Source organism: Mercenaria mercenaria, chromosome 7, assembly GCF_021730395.1.
Source record: "Mercenaria mercenaria strain notata chromosome 7, MADL_Memer_1, whole genome shotgun sequence".
Lineage (NCBI taxonomy): Eukaryota > Metazoa > Mollusca > Bivalvia > Venerida > Veneridae > Mercenaria > Mercenaria mercenaria.
The window spans coordinates 10255940-10275947 of record NC_069367.1 but is presented as its reverse complement, the minus strand read 5'-3'; the positions used below and the strand labels follow the sequence as shown (position 1 = coordinate 10275947).

The 20008-nt window shown below is 34.2% G+C and overlaps 1 protein-coding gene across 1 annotated transcript; it reads right to left on the bottom strand.

The window, feature by feature from the left end:
- Positions 1 to 834: 834 nt before the first annotated feature.
- On the bottom strand, positions 835 to 19694 carry LOC123555058 (THO complex subunit 4-like). The gene is made up of 9 exons (XM_045345591.2): positions 19546 to 19694; positions 16146 to 16271; positions 11513 to 11664; positions 9908 to 10201; positions 7135 to 7385; positions 6290 to 6358; positions 3037 to 3118; positions 2515 to 2577; positions 835 to 1955 (listed from the first exon to the last, which is right to left on the bottom strand). Exons 1-9 carry the CDS (start codon positions 19574 to 19576, stop codon positions 1860 to 1862), a joined length of 1164 nt encoding a protein of 387 aa, XP_045201526.2. The 5' UTR covers positions 19577 to 19694; the 3' UTR covers positions 835 to 1859.
- Between the last annotated feature and the right edge of the window lie 314 nt (positions 19695 to 20008).

Genomic DNA, 20008 nt, shown 5'->3' with positions numbered 1-20008 from the left:
AAAGTTTTTACCAATAGATATTGAACGAAATTCAGAAATATGTATTTAACTTTGTTGAATTCTGTTAAGTGGTAAAGTAAATGATGTCAAAATGTTAATGGATTTCACAAACTTCTTAATATCAGCCAGCATTAATTCCAATGTTCACCAATATATCGGCTCGCAAAAATGTTTGGAAATGGCAATTTGCAAACTCTTTGACTGGTCAATATATCCACTCATACAGTATATTAACTGATTGTATAAGTAAAACTATAATAATAACATTCAAATGTCATATCTAGTAACATTAAAACAAGTCATTTCTTAAAAAAGCTTCCAGTGATTTTAGTGGCAATACATAATATTTATACTATGTTTACCCACACATTCATCAGCGTGTAGCATCTTTAAGTTAACATGAAGTAGTTTTTACACATAACACATGTTTATTCTGTTACCATAGGTACTGTGTAGTTATTGTTCATATTTTTAGTTATGAAATCTCGACATGATATAACGTTAATAAGAAATCTTATCCTATTTTAGTTATAATTACTATAATATGTGTTTTCTAAAAAATAGTTTTGCAAAAATCAAAAAATTAAAATGAAACTAGGCTGAACAGCAGCTACTGTTGTAGCTTTAATACATTTATGACATTTATTTCATGTTCTTGGGAAAATATTTCATGTTCCTTGTTCACACTGAGGATGTCATAATGACATTTTTCATGTTTGTGAGAACAAAGTCAATGTTCACTGCTCATTCACACTGTGGATGTCATATGATATTTGTCGAGTTCTTCAGCAAAAATATTTCATGTTTGCTGTTCATGAAATCAACTTAACTATGAACAATGTATAAATTTAACTGTCTATAATTTGTGTCAATATTAAAATTCAACAGCAGCATAAAATATAGTAAAACAACGGCAGAAAAAAACCGTGTGTATATGCTCGGGTCATGATCTACATTTTAAAAAATAAATAAGAACTAACTTTGTTCTACATCTAAAACAGTCTAACATTTTTTTTCTAAAGGTTATAATTGTTAAATACAGAATGGTTATACTGTTTCACACAATGAACATTTTATGAAAAAAAAAGAAAGAAAAATAACTTCTCCCTTTCCCGTAGATACGTCTGCAGCAATTATCACCTTTCTGTTACAGATCCAACACACTAATGCCACCACAATCTAGCTGTTTAAAATCTCATACTTGCAACTATACATAAAATTTCCTGGCTCTTCATCTCTTTACGAGCCAAAGACTGTCTCTTTTTTTTGATGAATTATCTTTCCCCTTACTTTTTTTTAATTTCATAAAATCTGGATTCAAACTTGACTGACCTTTCAACGACACCAAATGTTAAAATGTACTTTAATGCTTAAAAGGATTAATTTGGGGATTCAATCTACTGGGAGACTGGTACTTATAAAACAGTTTCTAAAATGATTAAAACTCTCTAGAATCTGATCCATTTCAACTTTCCTGATACAACATACATTCACTATAAACTTGCTTTGCTCATATCTCACTTTTCTCTCTCTTCTTCGTTACAAAAAATGCTAAAATAGTTCTCAAGTAAGAGGGCTATCTCCCTATATATTTTCTAGCAGTAGGGTTATCTCTTTATCTTTATAAAGGTATAAAATCATTCCTGGTAAAAGTTCTTAGCTACTGCTTCCTTTTCAAGGTTTCATTCAAATGTCCAATCCAAAGAATGCGGCTATCCTTTAAAAGGTCGTTTCCAATTGCTAAACATTCTGGTCCAATTTCTAGCACAATAATCCATCACTTTATTATATAAATAATAATTAAAGCCTGTGGCTCAGGTTTGCCATGGAAGCCTTGGTTTTGAAGGTGCCTATTCAACCTAAAAGAAAACTTTTCGACCTTGTAAGTCAGTCTGGAAACTTCCGGGTGAGGTTGGAGTACTTGCGGAAAACCTGTCACTGAGGGAGGTGGAGGTCTGAAAGTGAAAAGAAATTTTTTCTTTTTTGTAGATGTGCTTTTGAATCTTGGTGAATATATGTAAGATTTCTTCGTAAATGTGAATTTCAAATTTTCAAACTTGGCCCAAGATATATCCAACTATTTATGTCTGAGTTTTTGTTGTTGTTAAGCTATAAGGACGTATATGGATGCAATTCAAGCCATATGGCACTTTTCAAGTTTTGTTGTGGTAGACCCAAGGTGTCCAGCCAGATATTATATCAGGCACAGATGTGTACCTTGGTAGAACCCCCCAAACTTCGTAATGCCACCTGGATGCCTTCATCAAATGGTAACTTAAATAAGGCTTGAACTCAGTTATCAAATCCAAATAATAGGACTTTTCGCGACAGTGTGTCGCTGTCTCGTCAGTGGGATGACAACTATAAAATATCAATCATAAAAGACGTCATCCCGATAAGCCAAATGAGTAAGGCTCAGTCACCTTAACAACTAAGCCATAGAGGTTATTACTGTAAATTATGAACTTAATAAAACAAACTTCTAAAAATTACAATGAATCAAACTAAACATACTGTAGCCTGAGCAAAGACAGATTTCTTGAAGTTGTATTTTGTTGATACCGCTGGTTTCAAGCTCTGAAAGGCAAATAAAAGGAAACATTATCAACAGCTGCTGTCTAATAACAAATCACTCCCCTATTTAAAGCCCTTCCACCTTTTCTTATCGACCGGCGGATGCCGAAATCACGTACTAGTAACACCTTACCAAACTGAAAATGTGACTTGTAATTCAAGACCCACTATCTCAATGTCAAATCATATCTGAGACGATTCCTTGTGCCTAGAGTTCAAGCTCATTGACTTGCTTCACTACTGTATCAGGAAACATTCATGAAAACCAAACAAAAATTGCAAACACACATGGACTTTATATGCTATATGGGAAGCTTAGCAAATGTTCAATTTCAAGGCAACTGTAGCAATTTATTACATATCTGTTTACTTTACTTTGTGGGTATATTGTAACTGGCTCAAAATCCACTATTTTCACTATTCAACACCACAATAAAAATGAGAATTGTGTTACATACTTACCCTAATCTGAGCCTGTAATTCTGGGTTTGAGTCTGATCTGTTAGCTACATTATATCGCGGTAACTTGTTTCTTCTCTTTGGCCTGAAGTAAACGTTTATCATTTACAGTTAACATGCGTAAGAAACATATCAATTTCATTAAGTTTCAAAGCAAAAGAAACATAAAATTATTTTTTGTTTCGATTTTGCATTTTCTTAAGTATTCCTGGAATCTCCATAATGAGCTGACAACTTCACATGACTTCATGTGTATCCATATTACATTTTGATCAAAATTGTCACATGTAAGATTACCAATTTCTGCGTTGAAGGTAAAAATACTCTAAACCAGTCTCAAAATGCAGCTTTGCAACTGGTCAATTTCAAAATTGTACTCAGAATCAACCAATCAGATGCTAGAGTTTTCAGACTGGTCCCCAGTCTCTGTTTTATCACCCTGGCCCCTGATAATCAAATGTGTGACCTTTAAGCCATGAGTATTGAACTAACTGTCATGACATTGCAGACCATGGCTTTTCATCCATATATAACACAGGCATTAACTATGTTTGTCCACTTCCCAATTCAAAAAAAAAAAAATCTTAATGTTAAGAGAAGCTTCCAACTTTGTGACAAAAAATATATATATATAAAAATTTTGGCTTGTTATTTGAAAATTTTACTTCACAAATTAGGAAATGATAAGTAATTTGTTGGTTTGTTTTGGCTTTAACCCCGTTTTTCAACAGTATTTCAGTTATGTAATGGCGGGAAGTTAACCTAACCAGTGTTCCTGCATTCTGTACCAGTACAAACCTGTGCTTCGCAAGTAACTGCCAACTTCCCCGCATGAATGATATCAGACACAATGTCTTTTATCAAATCATCACAGAGAACATACGCCCCGCCCGGGGATCAAACTCACAACTCCGTGATCCGTAGATCTGTGCTCTCCCTATTGAGCTAAGTGGACGGGCTAAATAATAAGTAAATTTCAGATTCAGAAGCCATCAACTTTCAGCTAGCCGTGGTTCCCTGTCTGTTGATTTTCAAGTGTTTCTGTTCAGTAGGGCTGTCATCGATAGAAACGATATTGATGTATCAACGATTTTTTTTGGTCGATCGATTATCGATTCCCATTTTCAAAAATCGATATTTTACAGGGAGAAAAAACTACCCAAATAAACACTCAGCCCCTAAAAAACAACTTAAGTTCACAAAGTTGTAAATTTGGATGAATGCAAAAAAGGAGTGAGGCAAAATAAAAATGAAAGATGTTATTAATTTTTATGTATTTCTTTTATTTCATAAATACAAATACACACCAATCAAACAGAAATATGGAAAGTAGGCAATAAAACTTAAAATAGCTTTTTACAGGAAGGTATATAGTTTATATGAACAAATAGGTCGTAATCAAAATTAATAATAAATATATCGATGTATCGTCGATATTTGTCTTCTGATATATCGGTATCGTCGATACGTCTAAGACCCAATCAATGACAGCCCTACTGTTCAGTAACATTTTTGATTACCAGAAACTGAAATCAGCTACAATAATTAGTAAGTATTCACACCAAAAGAAGTATTAATAGCAACATGGGCTTAAAGGAACAGACATTATTTATGTATAAAGCACAGAATGGAAATGCTTGATACATATATATTAATTTTGTTGGGCTTAACATCGCACTAACACAATTATAGGTCACATGGCGACTTTCCAGCTTTAATGATGGAGGAAGACCCCAGGTGCCCCTCCATGCATTATTTCATCACGAGCAGGCACCTGGGTAGAACCTACCGACCTTCCGTAAGCCAGCTGGATAGTTTCCTCACATAAAAAATTCAATGCCCCAGGAGAGGCTCGAACCCTCATTGGTGAGGGGCAAGTGATCTGAAGTCAGTGACCTTAACCACTCGGCCCCGGAAATGCTTGAATCTCAGGCTAAATTTGCACCTCTGATATAAACCTTTATTACTGAAGCAAAAAATGCCCTGCTTCAATAAAATGCCCTTTTTCCAAAATGCATGTAAACTTTCAAATTTAAAAGACAATTATACCAATTCCAAAAATGCAGGATGAAAAAAGCCTGGAGGTCATAATTAATGATTCAGGCATGAAATTAAATACATTTGTCATTGGTACCTATAAAAGCTAATGCAACTGAAATATGAACTGCTCATTAAAACTGAAATCAACCCTTTTATGCACAAAATTATGCAACTAAGCATATTGCATTTTCCAAACAGGGTCACCATCATAAACCAGTATTTCGCAAATTTCTTCAAACATGTTAAAAAACAAAAATATGATATTAAAAGTGAAATATTACAAACTTTCATGCAGACAGTGAATAAATATCAGCAGGAAGACGTAAAAACCTTCATATTTTCCATGACAACTGTCACAGAAACCAATACAAACTAATTCGGCTAAAATATTGTCATCATTTGCAGAGAAACTTGTTTTATACGTAAAACATAATTGACCAAGAGGACATTTTCCTACTGATAAACAGCGTCTGCAAGTCAATGATCAGGGACACTACACATCCAATCTTGGTTAATTAAAAAAAACAAGGAGCTGTGTTCAATAAACGCTTGATGTCCCCGGTGGCATCCTTGTTGATACAAAGCAAGCTAAGTCCAAAACGAGGTCAAGTTCAAGGTCAAACTTAGGTCAGGTGATGTCTGAAGATGAGGAATGGCCACAGGTTACATCTGCATTAGTATCAAGTCATTCTAGTTATGGGTATTAATGCTAGATGAAACGGTCCCATTTGGTTAACCTCGTATGGACGGACGAACGGACGGACGGAAAGGACAATCACTATATGCCTCCCACATCAGTAGATGCCGGGGGCATAAAAAAGATTTGTTTATCTGTCTGAACAACAGTGAATTGAAATTGAAATTTACTTAAGATACAGTCAAACCTTTGTTAAGCAGCCGTCCGAGGGAATGACACAATTTGGCTGCTTAAGCAAAGTTGAAATTAATCTGAAAGTCAATTTCGGAAGTTAGATGAGTTAGCTGACTGGCTGCTAAACCTTTAGCCTGCTGGCAGCAAGTGATTCGGCCTTTGCGACCAGTGCAAACCAAGATCAACCTGCACATCCGTGGCGAACAGTGCAGATCATGATCAGACTGCACAGATGTGCAGGCTGGTCATGATTTACACTGGTCGCAAAGGAAGAATTAATCGTCACTCGTGTCCGACATGATAAGGGTAAAGGCAGGCTTGACTTTAAAGAAGAGTAATACTTACGACGTTGGTGGTGAGTTTTGTACTGATATGGTCAATAACGATGAGTCGTCTGTCTTTGGTTGTCTCCATCTGGAAATAAAAATCAACTAGAGCTATCACTAAAAGTGGTTTATGGCCGAAGGTCCCACTCTGATAATGGCAAGGTAAGTGCTGTGCACATTATCATGATGTGGTAAGCAACTGATGCTTGCAGTGACAAACTATTTTGCATGGTTAAGATGATAATGGAGTAAACAAGAAACAGTCATTTGACCTTTGACCTCAAAAAACGTGACCTTGCCTTTAGATCGATTGACCTTAGTTGTGCACTCTGCATGTTGTGCTGGTTTCATCATCAACTGAAGCTAGTAAAGATGTGCAGCTGATACGAAATAAAGATTTTTGACCCCAACAGTGCAAGTAGGACGTTTACATTGCACCTACTGACCCGAGCTGCACATGTGCCTTGCTAATTATCATGGTGTATATGTATTAATTTGAAATCCATTTAACAGTTTCTGAAATGTGCCTCCTGAAAGGAATGACACATAGAAGGATGGGCTGACCAACACACATGGCTCCAACCCAATAAAGCCACCAATACACTTTGCATATTTGGGTATAAAAAAAAGAGAACTACTTGATATTGTAACAGGAAATGTCCAGGCAAAATCCCTGTATAATCTATATTGTTCAATGGCTCAAACTACCAATAACTCGAACAAATTTTGCAGGTCTTATCCAGTTTGAGTGAATGAAATTTGACTGCACTGTCAATACATTGTACATCAATAGTATAATTAATGGTGACAGCCTGTTCTAGGTATCAGCGTGGAGTTTCAATACGTCTCTATTTCTATCAATACCTTCTTCTCTGTCTCTTTCCTGGAGCTCCAACTCCGCTGACTGAGACCAAACTGCCGCTAAACGTTCTGTTTAAACCTTGCTGACCTTGACCCCTACCCCGTCCTCGGCCCCGTCTTGGTGACTGTGACCCGACAAAGGTAAGGGACATATTGCTGCTGTATCTGGACAATCCACCTCTCCCTCTGCCTCCTCTCCCACCTCGCCCACGCCCTCTTCCTCGGCCTAGTTTGTTTAAACTGTCGGTTGATGTCTGAAAGCGAAAGCAAGTACACGATATCATGTAAAAGCCCAACGTAATAGTATAACAATTTAATGTACTTTATATTTAGCTTAAAGATATCTAAATCTAATGTTCATCTTTCACTAAAATTCTTTATTTTTAGATACTAACTTTAAATGTAGAAAACCCTCACCAAATGTATTTAAGTTAACTAAATATATTAACTGTGTTTGTAGAGCTGCATTCAAAATTAACTCTCATGCAGAACAGTAATTTCTATATAAAACAAGAGCACCGCCTTGCGGGTGCTGACGCTCATCTGATTTTTTTTGTGTAATAGAAATATTGTCCTACCCATGATTTTCTAAGTCTAAAAAGGGCCATCATTCTTGCAAAAAGCAGGATAGAGTTATGTTTCTTGATGTACAGTGTCCACTTATGATGGTGAAAAACTGTTGCAAGTTTTAAAGCAATAGCTTTGATAGTTTATGAGAAAAGTTGACTTAAACATAATACTCAACCAAGAAATGATTTTCTAAGTCCAAAAGGGGCAATAATTATTGCAAAAATCAGGATGGAGTTACGCTGCTTGCTGTACAGGGTCAGCTTATGATGGTGAACAAGTGTTGCAAGTTTCAAAGCAATAGCTTTGATAGTTTAAGAGAAAAGTTGACCTACAACATAAAACTTAACCAAGAAATCTGATATTTTCTAAGTCCAAAAGGGGCCATAAATCTTGCAAAAAGCAGGATGGAGTTATGTTTCTTGCTGTACAGGGTCAACTTATGATGGTGAACAAGTGTTGCAAGTTTTAAAAGCAATAGCTTTGATAGTTTTAGGATAAAGCTGACCTAAACATAAAACTTAACCAAGAAAACTGATTTTCTAAGTCCAAAAGGGGCAATAAAATCTTGCAAAAAGCAAGATGGAGTTATGTTTCTTGCTGTACAGGGTCAGCTTATGATGGTGAACAAGTATTCCAAGTTTCAAAGCAATAGCTTTGACGTTTGGGAGAAAAGTTGACCTAAACATAAAACTTAACCAAGAAATCTGATATTTTCTAAGTACAAAAGGGGCCATAAATCTTGCAAAAAGCAAGATGGAGTTATGTTTCTTGCTATTACAGGGTCAGCTTATGATGGTGAACAAGTATTCCAAGTTTCAAAGCAATAGCTTTGATAGTTTAGGAGAAAAGCTGACCTAAACATAAAACTTAACCAGGCAACGCCGACGCAGACGCCGACGCCGACAACCGCTCAAGTGATGACAATAACTCATCATTTTTTTTCAAAAAATCAGATGAGCTAAAAAAGACACAAGTTTTTTTAGTGTCAGTAGAACTCTGTGATTAGCTATACATGTATTAGGCGAGTATGGTACTATTTTACACCCGACACAATCCACGAACAAGTTAATTTCATGTTTTCACAGATTATATGAATTAATTTTCAAACACAAATTTGAGACTTATATCTCCTTAAACTTTAGTAGTTTCTATTAGAAGTACTACTTCTACACAGCAGTTCTTTTAAAATAATTGAAAACTGTCTTATTACCAACTTTTAATGGAAAAACTTCATTATGAGTCGACAATATGTGAACCAGACTGTATAAATGTTTCAATCTGTTACCATAGAATTATTAGTACAGATGTTGACTTCCATGTAACGTCAGTTATTAATCCTTTACCTTCTGTGACCAATGATATTGATTAGAAGCAATAATTATATCATTTCTATAAGAAATGTTGGCAACTCAAATAAAAGACATTTTTCACTTATATTCAAGATGTTTACAGTGGAATCATTTAATTTCAAGGGCATTAAACTTCATGGTTTTGATCCAAATGGTTATTTCCTGGGAATACGAATTCATGGATTTCTTCCTTTTTTGATTTTGTTGGGTTTAACATCGCATCAACACATTATAGGTCCTGTGGCAACTTTCCAGCTTTGGTGGTGGAGGTAGACCCCAGGTGCTCCTCTGTGCATTATTTCATCATGGACAGGCACTTGGGTAGAACCACCGACCTTCTGTAAGCCAGCTGGATAGCTTCCTCACATGAAAAATTAAACGCTCTAAGTGAGGCTCATACCCACATCAGTAAGGGGCAAGTGATTTGAAGTCAGCAACCTTAACCACTCAGCCACGGAGGCCCCTCATTGATTTCTACTTCCGAACAAATGAACAGGGATTAAATTTTGTGGATTAGTCCCCTACGATTATCTATGATTTCATAGTAATTGTTTACAAGAGTACCATGACTGATTCTGCCTTTGCAACCAGTGTAGATCTGTACAGATGTGTGCAGGCTGATCAACATCTGCACTGTTTGCCATTCAGTCAGTATCTTTTTGGTAAGCACCCCTTTTAAAAGCTAATGGTACTGTCCAAACTGAAAGATGGACAAGTTCATAATAGAAATTTAGCAGGGTAAGTATTAATTCTGTGGACTGACGCAACCAATAAATCCATGAAATTTAATCCACAAATATTAATGATTTCACAGTATATGAAAGAAATGGTGTAATGGATGAAATTGTCTCAGGTACCTGTAACCCTCTTCTCTGATTAACTATCAGGCCTCTATTCTGTTTTTGCTCCCTCTGTCTTGCGTTCAGACTTGCTAATGTCTGTTTTGCTTTTAATAAACTCTCCAATGCCTGTTCTCTACGTCGATTCAAGCTAATTAACCCTTGTCCTGCAACCTTAGCCTGACCTTGACCTCTCAGCTGCCCCTGACCTCTCCCCTGACCTTGACCTCTGAGACCTCCCCTACCCCGGACAGGTCTGCCTCTTCCTCCACCCCTACCTCTGGCCTGTTGTGTGTTACCCGTCTGTCCATTCTAAAGATCAAAATATTGCAAAAAGTTTTCAAACATTACATGTCAAGAGCTGAATAGGAAACATCTGAAACAAGTTAAAACAGCAAAGTATGTAAACCTGATATTCCATTCAAGCAATATATAGAGGATATTTGTTTGTTTTGAGTTAATATGGAATATATCTCACTGAGAAGTGAGAAAATTTTCTCACTTCGAGGTGAGATATATTCCATATTCACGAGAACAAACAAATTTTCTTTTTATTTTATGCTCAATTACGTTGAGATTTGAATCTGGCAACTATTTTTGATATCAGCGCGGGAAACAGACGCGCGTAAACAGACATGACGTCAGATGTGCTGTGACATTATAAAGAAAATATTTAACTGATAGAATACAGTATTTCATTAGTTAAGATAAAATAAAAAGCTATGTTGTATTTTGCTGGTAAAAGATTATAATGCTGGCTAGAATGCACTTTACTGGTACGCACTTCCTGCTAGGATTTTAAAAGGCAGAGTGTGCTCATTACAATCATTTAAATAAATTGTAACAATAATCTATTCATTAAAGAAAAAAGAAAAAAGGGGGTGTAATAAATGGGGAGTGCTGGTAAAGTGCAGGTGTCCCATTGTAAAGTATGGGATTCACATTGACCATGGCAACGTTATGCATATCTAACTGTCTTTTACAATTAGCTTTAGCAAAGGCATACAATTTACAATTGAAAGAAGTGTTTTTTGCAATGACATTTCTATAAATAACATCATTAACATAGCGGATGCTACGTTTTAAGACAAGTCATATTCATATATATGGAATTAATCCGTATCATAACACATGAAATAGTGAACTTCAATTCATTGAATTTAATCTAATTCTACAGACAGTTTGTTGGCCCAGATTATCTGGTTTGTTTGTTTGTTTTGGGTTTAATGCCGTTTTTCAACAGTATTTCAGTCATGTAACGGCAGGCAGTTAACCTAACCAGTGTTCCTGGATTCTGTACCAGTACAAACCTGTTCTCCGCAAGTAATGCCAACTTCCCCACATGAATCAGAGGTGGAGGACTAATGATTTCAGACACAATGTCATTTATCAAATAGTCACGGAGAACATACACCCGCCTGAGGATCGAACTTTCGAACCCGCGATCCGTAGACCACTCTCTTACCATCCCTAGCAAAAGTGACCAAACAAAATAATATTTTCAATTTTCTCCCTTTTTCGGTAATAAACATACTCTAAATCAATACAGTACATGTATAATACGCAAGCTTTTCATACTATCTAGTGCTTTAGTCACTTCTTATTCTTAAAATATATATCTACCTGTCTGTTCAATGGACTGGTCCCTTTTTTCTTCACTTGATTAAATCTGTTACGCCCCCTTACGGCTGTTATGGCCCCGCCTCTCCTAACACCTCTGGTGGCTCCACCTCTTCCCTGACCTCGTAATGACTGATTTGTTATGATTCTTGTACCTTTTTTAATAAATAAATGTACAGAATATCAGGGAAGTTTTTTGGAAAATGTTTAGGAAGGTACGCATCAAAGAAACACAGTGAAGAAAACTGAAGAAATTAACGTCAACTCTTGTTTGCCTAAGACATGTTGCCTGCTGCACAGTAAATGGGCCAATTTTTTCAAAAAACATGTAACTGCATTTTATTTATAGAGGAACATCTGTTTCAAGTTTTGTTAAAACTGTTTTCAATGTGTCTTATTAGTATTCAAATGCTGCAGTAAAAAAAAATCACATAATCAACCAAAAAAAAATTTGAAAGCCATTTTATGGCTGAAAATAGGACGTTTTTTTCATGTAATGCGTTAGCATTGGATTTTTACACTTTTCAAAAAATGCTACAGTATTTTCAGATAACAAAATATAAGTTTGATTTGAATACCTTTAAACAGATAATTTTATTAGCTTTAAAATGATGTATAACATTGATGATCACTGAAATCATTACATTTTTATGAATAAGATAATAAAGAGTGACTCGTGTAACACCACTGTTTTTAACAAAAATGCTAAATTTTGAATTGAACACAAAATGTCTTAATTTTACATATTCAAAATAATTTTCTTGCTCACTATCTTACTATGTATTTGTAGAATATGAAAAAAATGCTTGCAGCACTTATCAATGGACATTTTAGTAAAAAAGTCCATTTAAGCACCCAAAAAACCATTTGCGTGAAAAAAAGTGTAACGTCCGTCCCCCACTATTATTTTATAATTGAATATGAATATATTGATATTAATTACTTTCATATATGCTTAATGACATACCTATCATGAAAAAATGAAAAATAAATAGATCTGCAGCCTTGCTGGGAAAAAAATGACGAAATATCAAAAGTTATGTGTAACGTCCGTCCCTGTAACGTCCGTCCCCCTATATATGCTTTTCTTAATCTTGTACAAAATGCATTGTTTTCATGCTTTGATGGTAATATCTGATACTATTATTTCACAAGAGTATGTAAAAAGTATGAAATTATCAAAAACAATGTTGAAAAAATTTTTTTTTCATACTTTTGAGTATTTTAAATTGAAAACTAGAAAAAACCCTGAAAATTAGAGCAAAAATCTTTGTTTTTTATGCTATGTGAGGAAATTTAAATGAAATTAACTCCTGTTTGATACGACATGCATCAATAAGTAATAAATAAATAAAAAGATTCATTTAGATTTATATGATGTTGTATCATCTTCATCTGAAAAATAGGGGGACGGACGTTACAGAAAAGGGATGGATGTTACAAAAATTGTGATAATTGAATATTTCATATATTCTGATTTTGTTATTCATCAGTAACTTTTTGTAGGTTATATATTGATAAATAAAGATGGTGTGTGTTAAATCATTCCCAATGAAACATTTATTTACAAATATGAGGACATTATTCAAAAGAATAATATGTCACATGTAACGAGACCCCTGCTGGAACAACAGCTGGCTATAAAAACAACATGAGAAAAATATACAAAACTGATAAAATGGATCCACTTAACTGGGCCCAGTTTATACATGTATATATCTCTGGATCCTTGTAAGATTCTAAAAACAACACTTAACCTCTTAACCAGTCTTGTATAAACACATACTTTGGGAAAACTTAAGCGTTATACAAGGTGCCATAAAACTGGACCCTGTATATACATTTCTGGATCCATACCTAGTCCTTGTAAAAACACTGACTCGTTAATGAACCTTATATATACAAAGTGATTTCTTTTGAAAAAACTGAGAAAGGGGAGGAGCTTGCTGTCATATGCAGATTAGGAGTGGGACTAAATGTGTGAAATTCTTTTAAGTTGAACTAATTTTATGATCCAGGCTCATGCCAGTAATAATGGCCATATGGTTGTGTAGACCCTTAAATTGAATAAATTTTTTGTCTAAATTATGATCATTTCATAAACAAAATCTGATGTGTCATGGCAATGAATCACAGATATTTTAAGTAAATGTTCCAACTGTTGTACAGGGTCCAGGGTATTTTTTTTCAAACTCATATTAAGGACCCAAATAGTATTTGTTATTACAGCATATTTTCCCCCTCCTAATGGATCCTTCCTTCAATCCCCAAAACAGGGGAATAGAAAATACTGTCTATATAAATGTATTTTCAGCATTACTTTCAGATTACATACTTAAGGGATTTTTCTTAATCTATGTATATCAATATGATTTATAGTGGAATCTGTGAAATTCAAAGTGAAACAAAATGATCCTCCTCACCTCGGTTAAAAAAGTGTTTGATGTCAGAGCTCTTATTCCCCTTCTTGTGCTGAGATGATGATTACTGTCACTTTCTTAAAAGTGTATGATATTATATGATACATATCATTTACATGTTCATGAAAAGAAATATTTTAATACGTTTTCTCATTTTGTTCTATTTTGTTTTGTTTTATGCTTCAACATAGTTTTTGCAAAAAAAAATTGTTAGAAATTATGGTGAATTTGTAACATCCATCCTAATTTACTTAACTCTAGCAGTAAGATGTACCATTACCACACACATATCTTTTATTGAATGACATCAGCATAATAATGAAAATTTAGAAACACCTTTCATTAAGTCAGTGAATACATAGGACGAACACTATCAATTTCCTGATTAAAAAGTACTGTTTTCTTTTTCCCTCCATATTTTAAGACTCTAATTCAGCATATTTCTTTTTATTTTATTACTTTGTATCATTTTTCATTCATCTAGATAGGTTTAACATTAACAGAATCTGTTTTTATTCAGTAGAGCCACATTAAAGCTTGAAAAACAAATGTATATAATTAGTGTAACGTCCGTCCCCTCATAATGTAATGTCCGTCCCCCTTTGCCATCAGTTTCTCTTTACTAGTGTTGAAGCCTAAATAAAAAAGAAATATACAAAAAAACTGAATTGTTTAATAACTGATGTTCTTGTGTCTTCATTTAAAAGGTTGTTATCCAATAAAGTATAATATTATAAATGGTAACAGGAAAAATATGAGTATGGCTGTTTTTTTCCTTCTCTGCTTCGACAGGTAAAATAACAATTTTTTTTATTTTTTTTTCAATTTTTGGCAAATTTTTTGTAAGTTTCTTGTAAAGATGTACTGGTTTATTGATTTGGTGAATTTTCTCATCTTAATGACAGCAAACAGCTTCAGAAACAAGCTTTTTACATTCCCATGTAACGTCCGTCCCCTTGCCCAACCACTGATAGAAAATGATGTATAAAAACAAAAACCAGCAAAAAGTTATCTATTATTTTACTTTTTCATGAAGTTAAAACATATAACTTCATGAAAAAGGCTTAACAGGTTAGAAATCTTTAACTTTAATTTTTGACTTTGATGCTAACACATTTGGCCCATTTACTGTGCAGCAGGCAATGTTCCCTGACCAATTTTGTACAGTAAAGAAAATTAACCGAATTCAGCTTTAATATTGGAATACATGTACTGTCACTTTATATCTAAGAGTCACATCATATTAGCTAAACCACATTAAAACACTGCTCACTTGTGGATCAATCACTCGAGCACCTGGTCTCGCTCGAACAATTCATGTGATCCCAGTCTGTATTCTTTTTTGTCGTCTTATGTTTGAATAACTCAAACCCCTGAATAACTTACACGTGCATTTTGCAATCTCCTGTCTTACAATACTATGTAATCATTCATGTTGCCTGGGTACTTACTGTTTTGTAAATACTGAGGTAGCACCAATCTAAGACCGTAGATTAAAAAATTGTTTGTCTGTGGTAATGCGATCCAAAGTTTTTTGAGTGGGTAGGGACTTTTTTTTTGCATATAAACATATGCGGAATAAAAAAATTTTCATTTGGCTGGCCAGAAAAAAAGTTGGGTTGCAGCGATTTTCATGGGTAGGTCGTGTTACTGCAAACAAATGTTTGTTTTATGACAGCTTAAGAAATAAAATCCAAATGAACAAATAAAATTCACATTTATCTTTTTGTTAAAACATGAAATCTGTTTTATTGGTGTCTCCATTAAATACATGTAGCTATCTGGACAATGCCGTGTGTACTGTAACACACATTAATTTATGCCATCGAAATTAAATAAATGCACAGTATCTATGCAGTGACCCTTCCAATTTACAGCAGATCACTCAATTTCAGACTACTTGAAATGTGCACAAGCTTAAAAGTTATAAATTAAACAACCACTGTGTTGAAGATTACTTGCCATTAATAAAGAATTTTAAGTGATACAGTCCAAGCTCTTCTGAACCTCTAAGTATACATTACTGAAATGAAAAATTTGGCAACTTCTTGGTTTTAGTGATTTACTGAATTAGAATTTGGAAATATACACATACATGTATATGAAGAAAAAGATGTATTTGTAAAACATGCATGTCCCCCACCCCACACTGCCTCAAACATGACTGCAGCTATACATCTATTTACTGCCCTATGCATGAGAAAAACATTAAATACCTCTTGTGCTACTGCCACCCCTACCCCGTACTGGAGGCCCACCTCCACGCCCACGACCCTGACCCCTTCCTCTGCCACGCCCTCTACTGCCTTTTTGTTGCTTTTTGTTCAGCTTGATGATATCATCTGAAAATTTAAGTTACATGTATATCATTCATTATTCAAATATTTACAATTCCATGTGATCATATTGAAATGTCACACTTTATTTCATATTGAAATGTCACACTTTATTTCAAATTCAAATATTTTTCTTTATTATTTAAAACAATACATTTAATTTCTTCTTTCTTTCTGCATTATGTTTGTATGTCTGATTAAAAAATGGTGAGAATATGGTGACATATTTGAACTTGGAGTCGAGATAAAACAAGAAAATAAGAAAAAAATCCTAGCTAGGTCTCAGTTTAAGGTAGTTCTGCACGTTTGGATCGAACTTTTTTCTACAATGTAGAATTTGATTAAACTCTGATTTTTCAAAACTTCAGAATATACCTAGAAAATTCAGCAAATAAAAAGGATAGGGTCATGTGCTTGATTTTTTGCTAGACTGATTTGAAAAATTTGGAACTCTCGAAATTTTTCATAATGGGAGTCTATGGGAAAATAGCAACTTTCATAACATTTTCGCGAATAGAAAATTTTCCACAATGTAGATTTTAATGAAACTTCTCATAGTCTTAAATAATCGTATGGCCTATAATATAGTAAATAAAATGTATAGGTCCGTGTGCTTATTTCTGAGATATCTGACTATGGTTAAAGTGAACCGCCTATTTGAAGCTAATTTTAAGACATTATTTTGAATTATATTTAACGTGTCAGATGTTTTAATATCATATTTTAACTTTAGAAAGATAGTAACTGTTACAATTCAATAAAATTATTCAAAAGTTGCCATTAATTCATAAACTGATTTTCATTTCCGTACGCCGAATCCAGGCTTTATTCTACATTTTCCGGATAAATGACGTTACGCCATCACTTCCGGTTTATCAAATGTGCAGAACTACCTTAAGTGAAATATCAAGGCACCTATATACCCTACTATGCCAAAATAGACACCAGAAATGTATTCTCAAGGAAAAATACCTAAGTATGCCTAATTTCAGCTAATAATCTTTTAAAATGAGTAAAAGACCAAATATTAATGTAAACTTCATAATGTAAACTTCAGAGTTTTAACAGTCCACGACCGTGAATCGGTTCCTTATTATATACAGAGGAAAAAATTCCGAAAAAAGACAATTTAAGAAATTTCAAATCTTCATATTTTTTTTTATTTCTAAAGATATTTCAAAAATTTTAAAAGTTCTTTGTTTGTTTAATATGAAATAAGGCACTGCCTCAAATCGGGAATCGATCAGACTTAAACTCATCCCATAACATTTAAAAAGAACTGACTAATGACAGCACGGAAGGACATTTTTTCATTCGATAGTAAATATCTCCTTGACGCTACCACCGGAGAGGTATATTTATTTACATGAACTGTGATCACTAGGTGCTTCTATTTACAAATGCACACTACGTGTATATATACCATATATCCACATTTGTACTGATGTGCAAGATGTTGCGGTTTGAACAAGTTAGTATTCTTCCAAAAAATCCAAAGTCAGACGCTCTGTGCAAGTGCCGGAAGTACACATTTTTTAATTCGATAATACAAATGTATATATCTCATTTGGTATATCACACATTACTGTACAGGGATCGATCCCGATTTTCGTCGCTTTGCTTGGTAGAATCGATTCCCTATTACAGCAGAATATGAATGTTATTATAACACTGGTTAAGCTACTTTTGAAAATTCAGCTGTGGTAAAGACAGACTCTCAAGACAAGGATAGTCTCGCAGGTAGTGAAAGGCTAGAAATGCTGATAAAAATATGTTATACATAGAAAATAGTAGAGGAGGAGGCATTTAATACCATCTAACATCTATATATTTACAAAATGTCTGTAAAAACGGCGAAATCCTAGACCTGCTGATGTTTCTTTAAAACATTTGAACATTGAATACTTAGCTCTCCACTGGCTAGCCTTACTCATTTGGCTTATCGGGATAACTTAGTTTTATGATCTGATATTTTATAGTTGTCATCCCTCTAAGCCTTACCAGTATCTGCATTTTACCGTTAGGAAAACGAAGACATTAAAAAATCCAAAAAAGTCATAATATACTGGTCAGACCTACTTGCTTTAATAAATTAAACACTGATGTTCATGTAGAACTTCAAATGGGTTGATTTTAATTCATAATCTTAAGTAAGAGACTTAAATCTTTGAAAATATGATGTGACAGGTGTGAGGAGATATCTACCCTGACACCGGTTTCAATAAACAACAGACTGCCGATTTCACTACATTGCAGAAACAAAACACAAAATATAGTAAAATATACATTCATAAAATGTAAGCGAGCAAGTTTATGCTTTAATGTCAACATAAATTCATTTTCAGAGATGTAATCATTATAAAAACTTTGTACATGTACCAGAAAACATTCCCAACGGATTTCAATTGGAATTTTCCAACAGAAATATGCAGAATAGGTCACAGACACTTGGGGTCTGGAACCCCCAACCCCTCCAGTCCTAACTACTATGCACCTGTATTATTTTTATCATCATCATTGTATATCCAGACCCAGACTATAATCACACAAGCAATATAAAACTTATTTGAACTAATTTGAAAATATATTATATAATCTCTCACTAGCTTAAAAATACACAAGGTATAAATGTTCGCAAGAAATATCTCGCACGCCCACCTTGAAAAATCATCTCATGAATGTTTACTATTTTTGTAACTTTTCCATAGAATTCTGGTGTTCTTTAATATAATACATATTTTTCTCCATGATGATGTTCACGATAATACTTAATCTTCACTGCTTTCAACAAAATACACGAGGAATTCTGCAATTGTCAAAATTTTCGCTCCATTTACAAAATCTTTCGACTACGTAAGCTGTGGCTTCCGGCTTCATACGATATATGAAGATGGCGTTATGAATGTGGGAACCAGCTGGTTCCAGTATTCACTGCGCGAAAAATATTTACAATACGAAGCCGGCCAGACCCAAAGTGTCTGTGGAATAGGTTTAGATGAGACGGAGACCGCGACAGCCAAAAGTTATCATGCTGTCCTGAAACGTCCTATTATTTGGACTATCCACTGGCCTGGTCGAACATTGTGCTTATCGGGCCAGGCCAGAGATTATAACATGCCCTTCCCAAGTATCCACAAACGGATTCACTCAAGACTTACACTATTTTTAAAATTTAGCTACACAGGGCCAGACTCCGACCAGCAGTAAAAGTATTGTGACGGATATTTCTAGAAAAATTTTAGTTGGTAATCGATTCTGCAGTTATTGGACATACACTTACCTAAACTCAAATCAATTTTGTCCACTTCCATTTTTTGTAAGATATAAAAGTTTAAAAACTAAGAAATATTTCGGACCGACTCAACTGAATTCTAATGCACACGCGTTCTGTCAGTGATTTATTCTCGAATATCATGAAATTTAATATTTAACATCTAAAATAATATGTATTATATTACATGATGTTTTTATAATATATCTTGAGGATATTACTGATAATCAGTATTTTTGGGTTATGTCTTTTAATTTTCTATTCGTGCATCAAATTTGAATACTACTCAACGGCGACAAAAATAATTTGCGGTACCTAACGGTGTTATGTATAAACCCAAAGAGTATAAAATACATTTTATAGTTCTTTGATAAAACGAACACTCTCCCGAGAGCTGTCACGCATAGCCAGATCCATTTAAAAAATAATTTCTAACCTTATGTTTATAAACAAGATTTAGCTCACAAAAAGG

Bases quoted from the DNA above. Each gene is read 5' to 3' on its own strand.
- LOC123555058 (XM_045345591.2), bottom strand. From the start codon at position 19,576: ATGGAAGTGGACAAAATTGATTTGAGTTTAG. The intron at 10,202-11,512 runs GTAGATATATAT...TTTGATCTTTAG, and splicing joins CCAGTCCATTGAACAGACAG to AATGGACAGACGGGTAACAC. The intron at 1,956-2,514 runs GTATGTTTAGTT...TTTCACTTTCAG, and splicing joins CTGTCTTTGCTCAGGCTACA to ACCTCCACCTCCCTCAGTGA.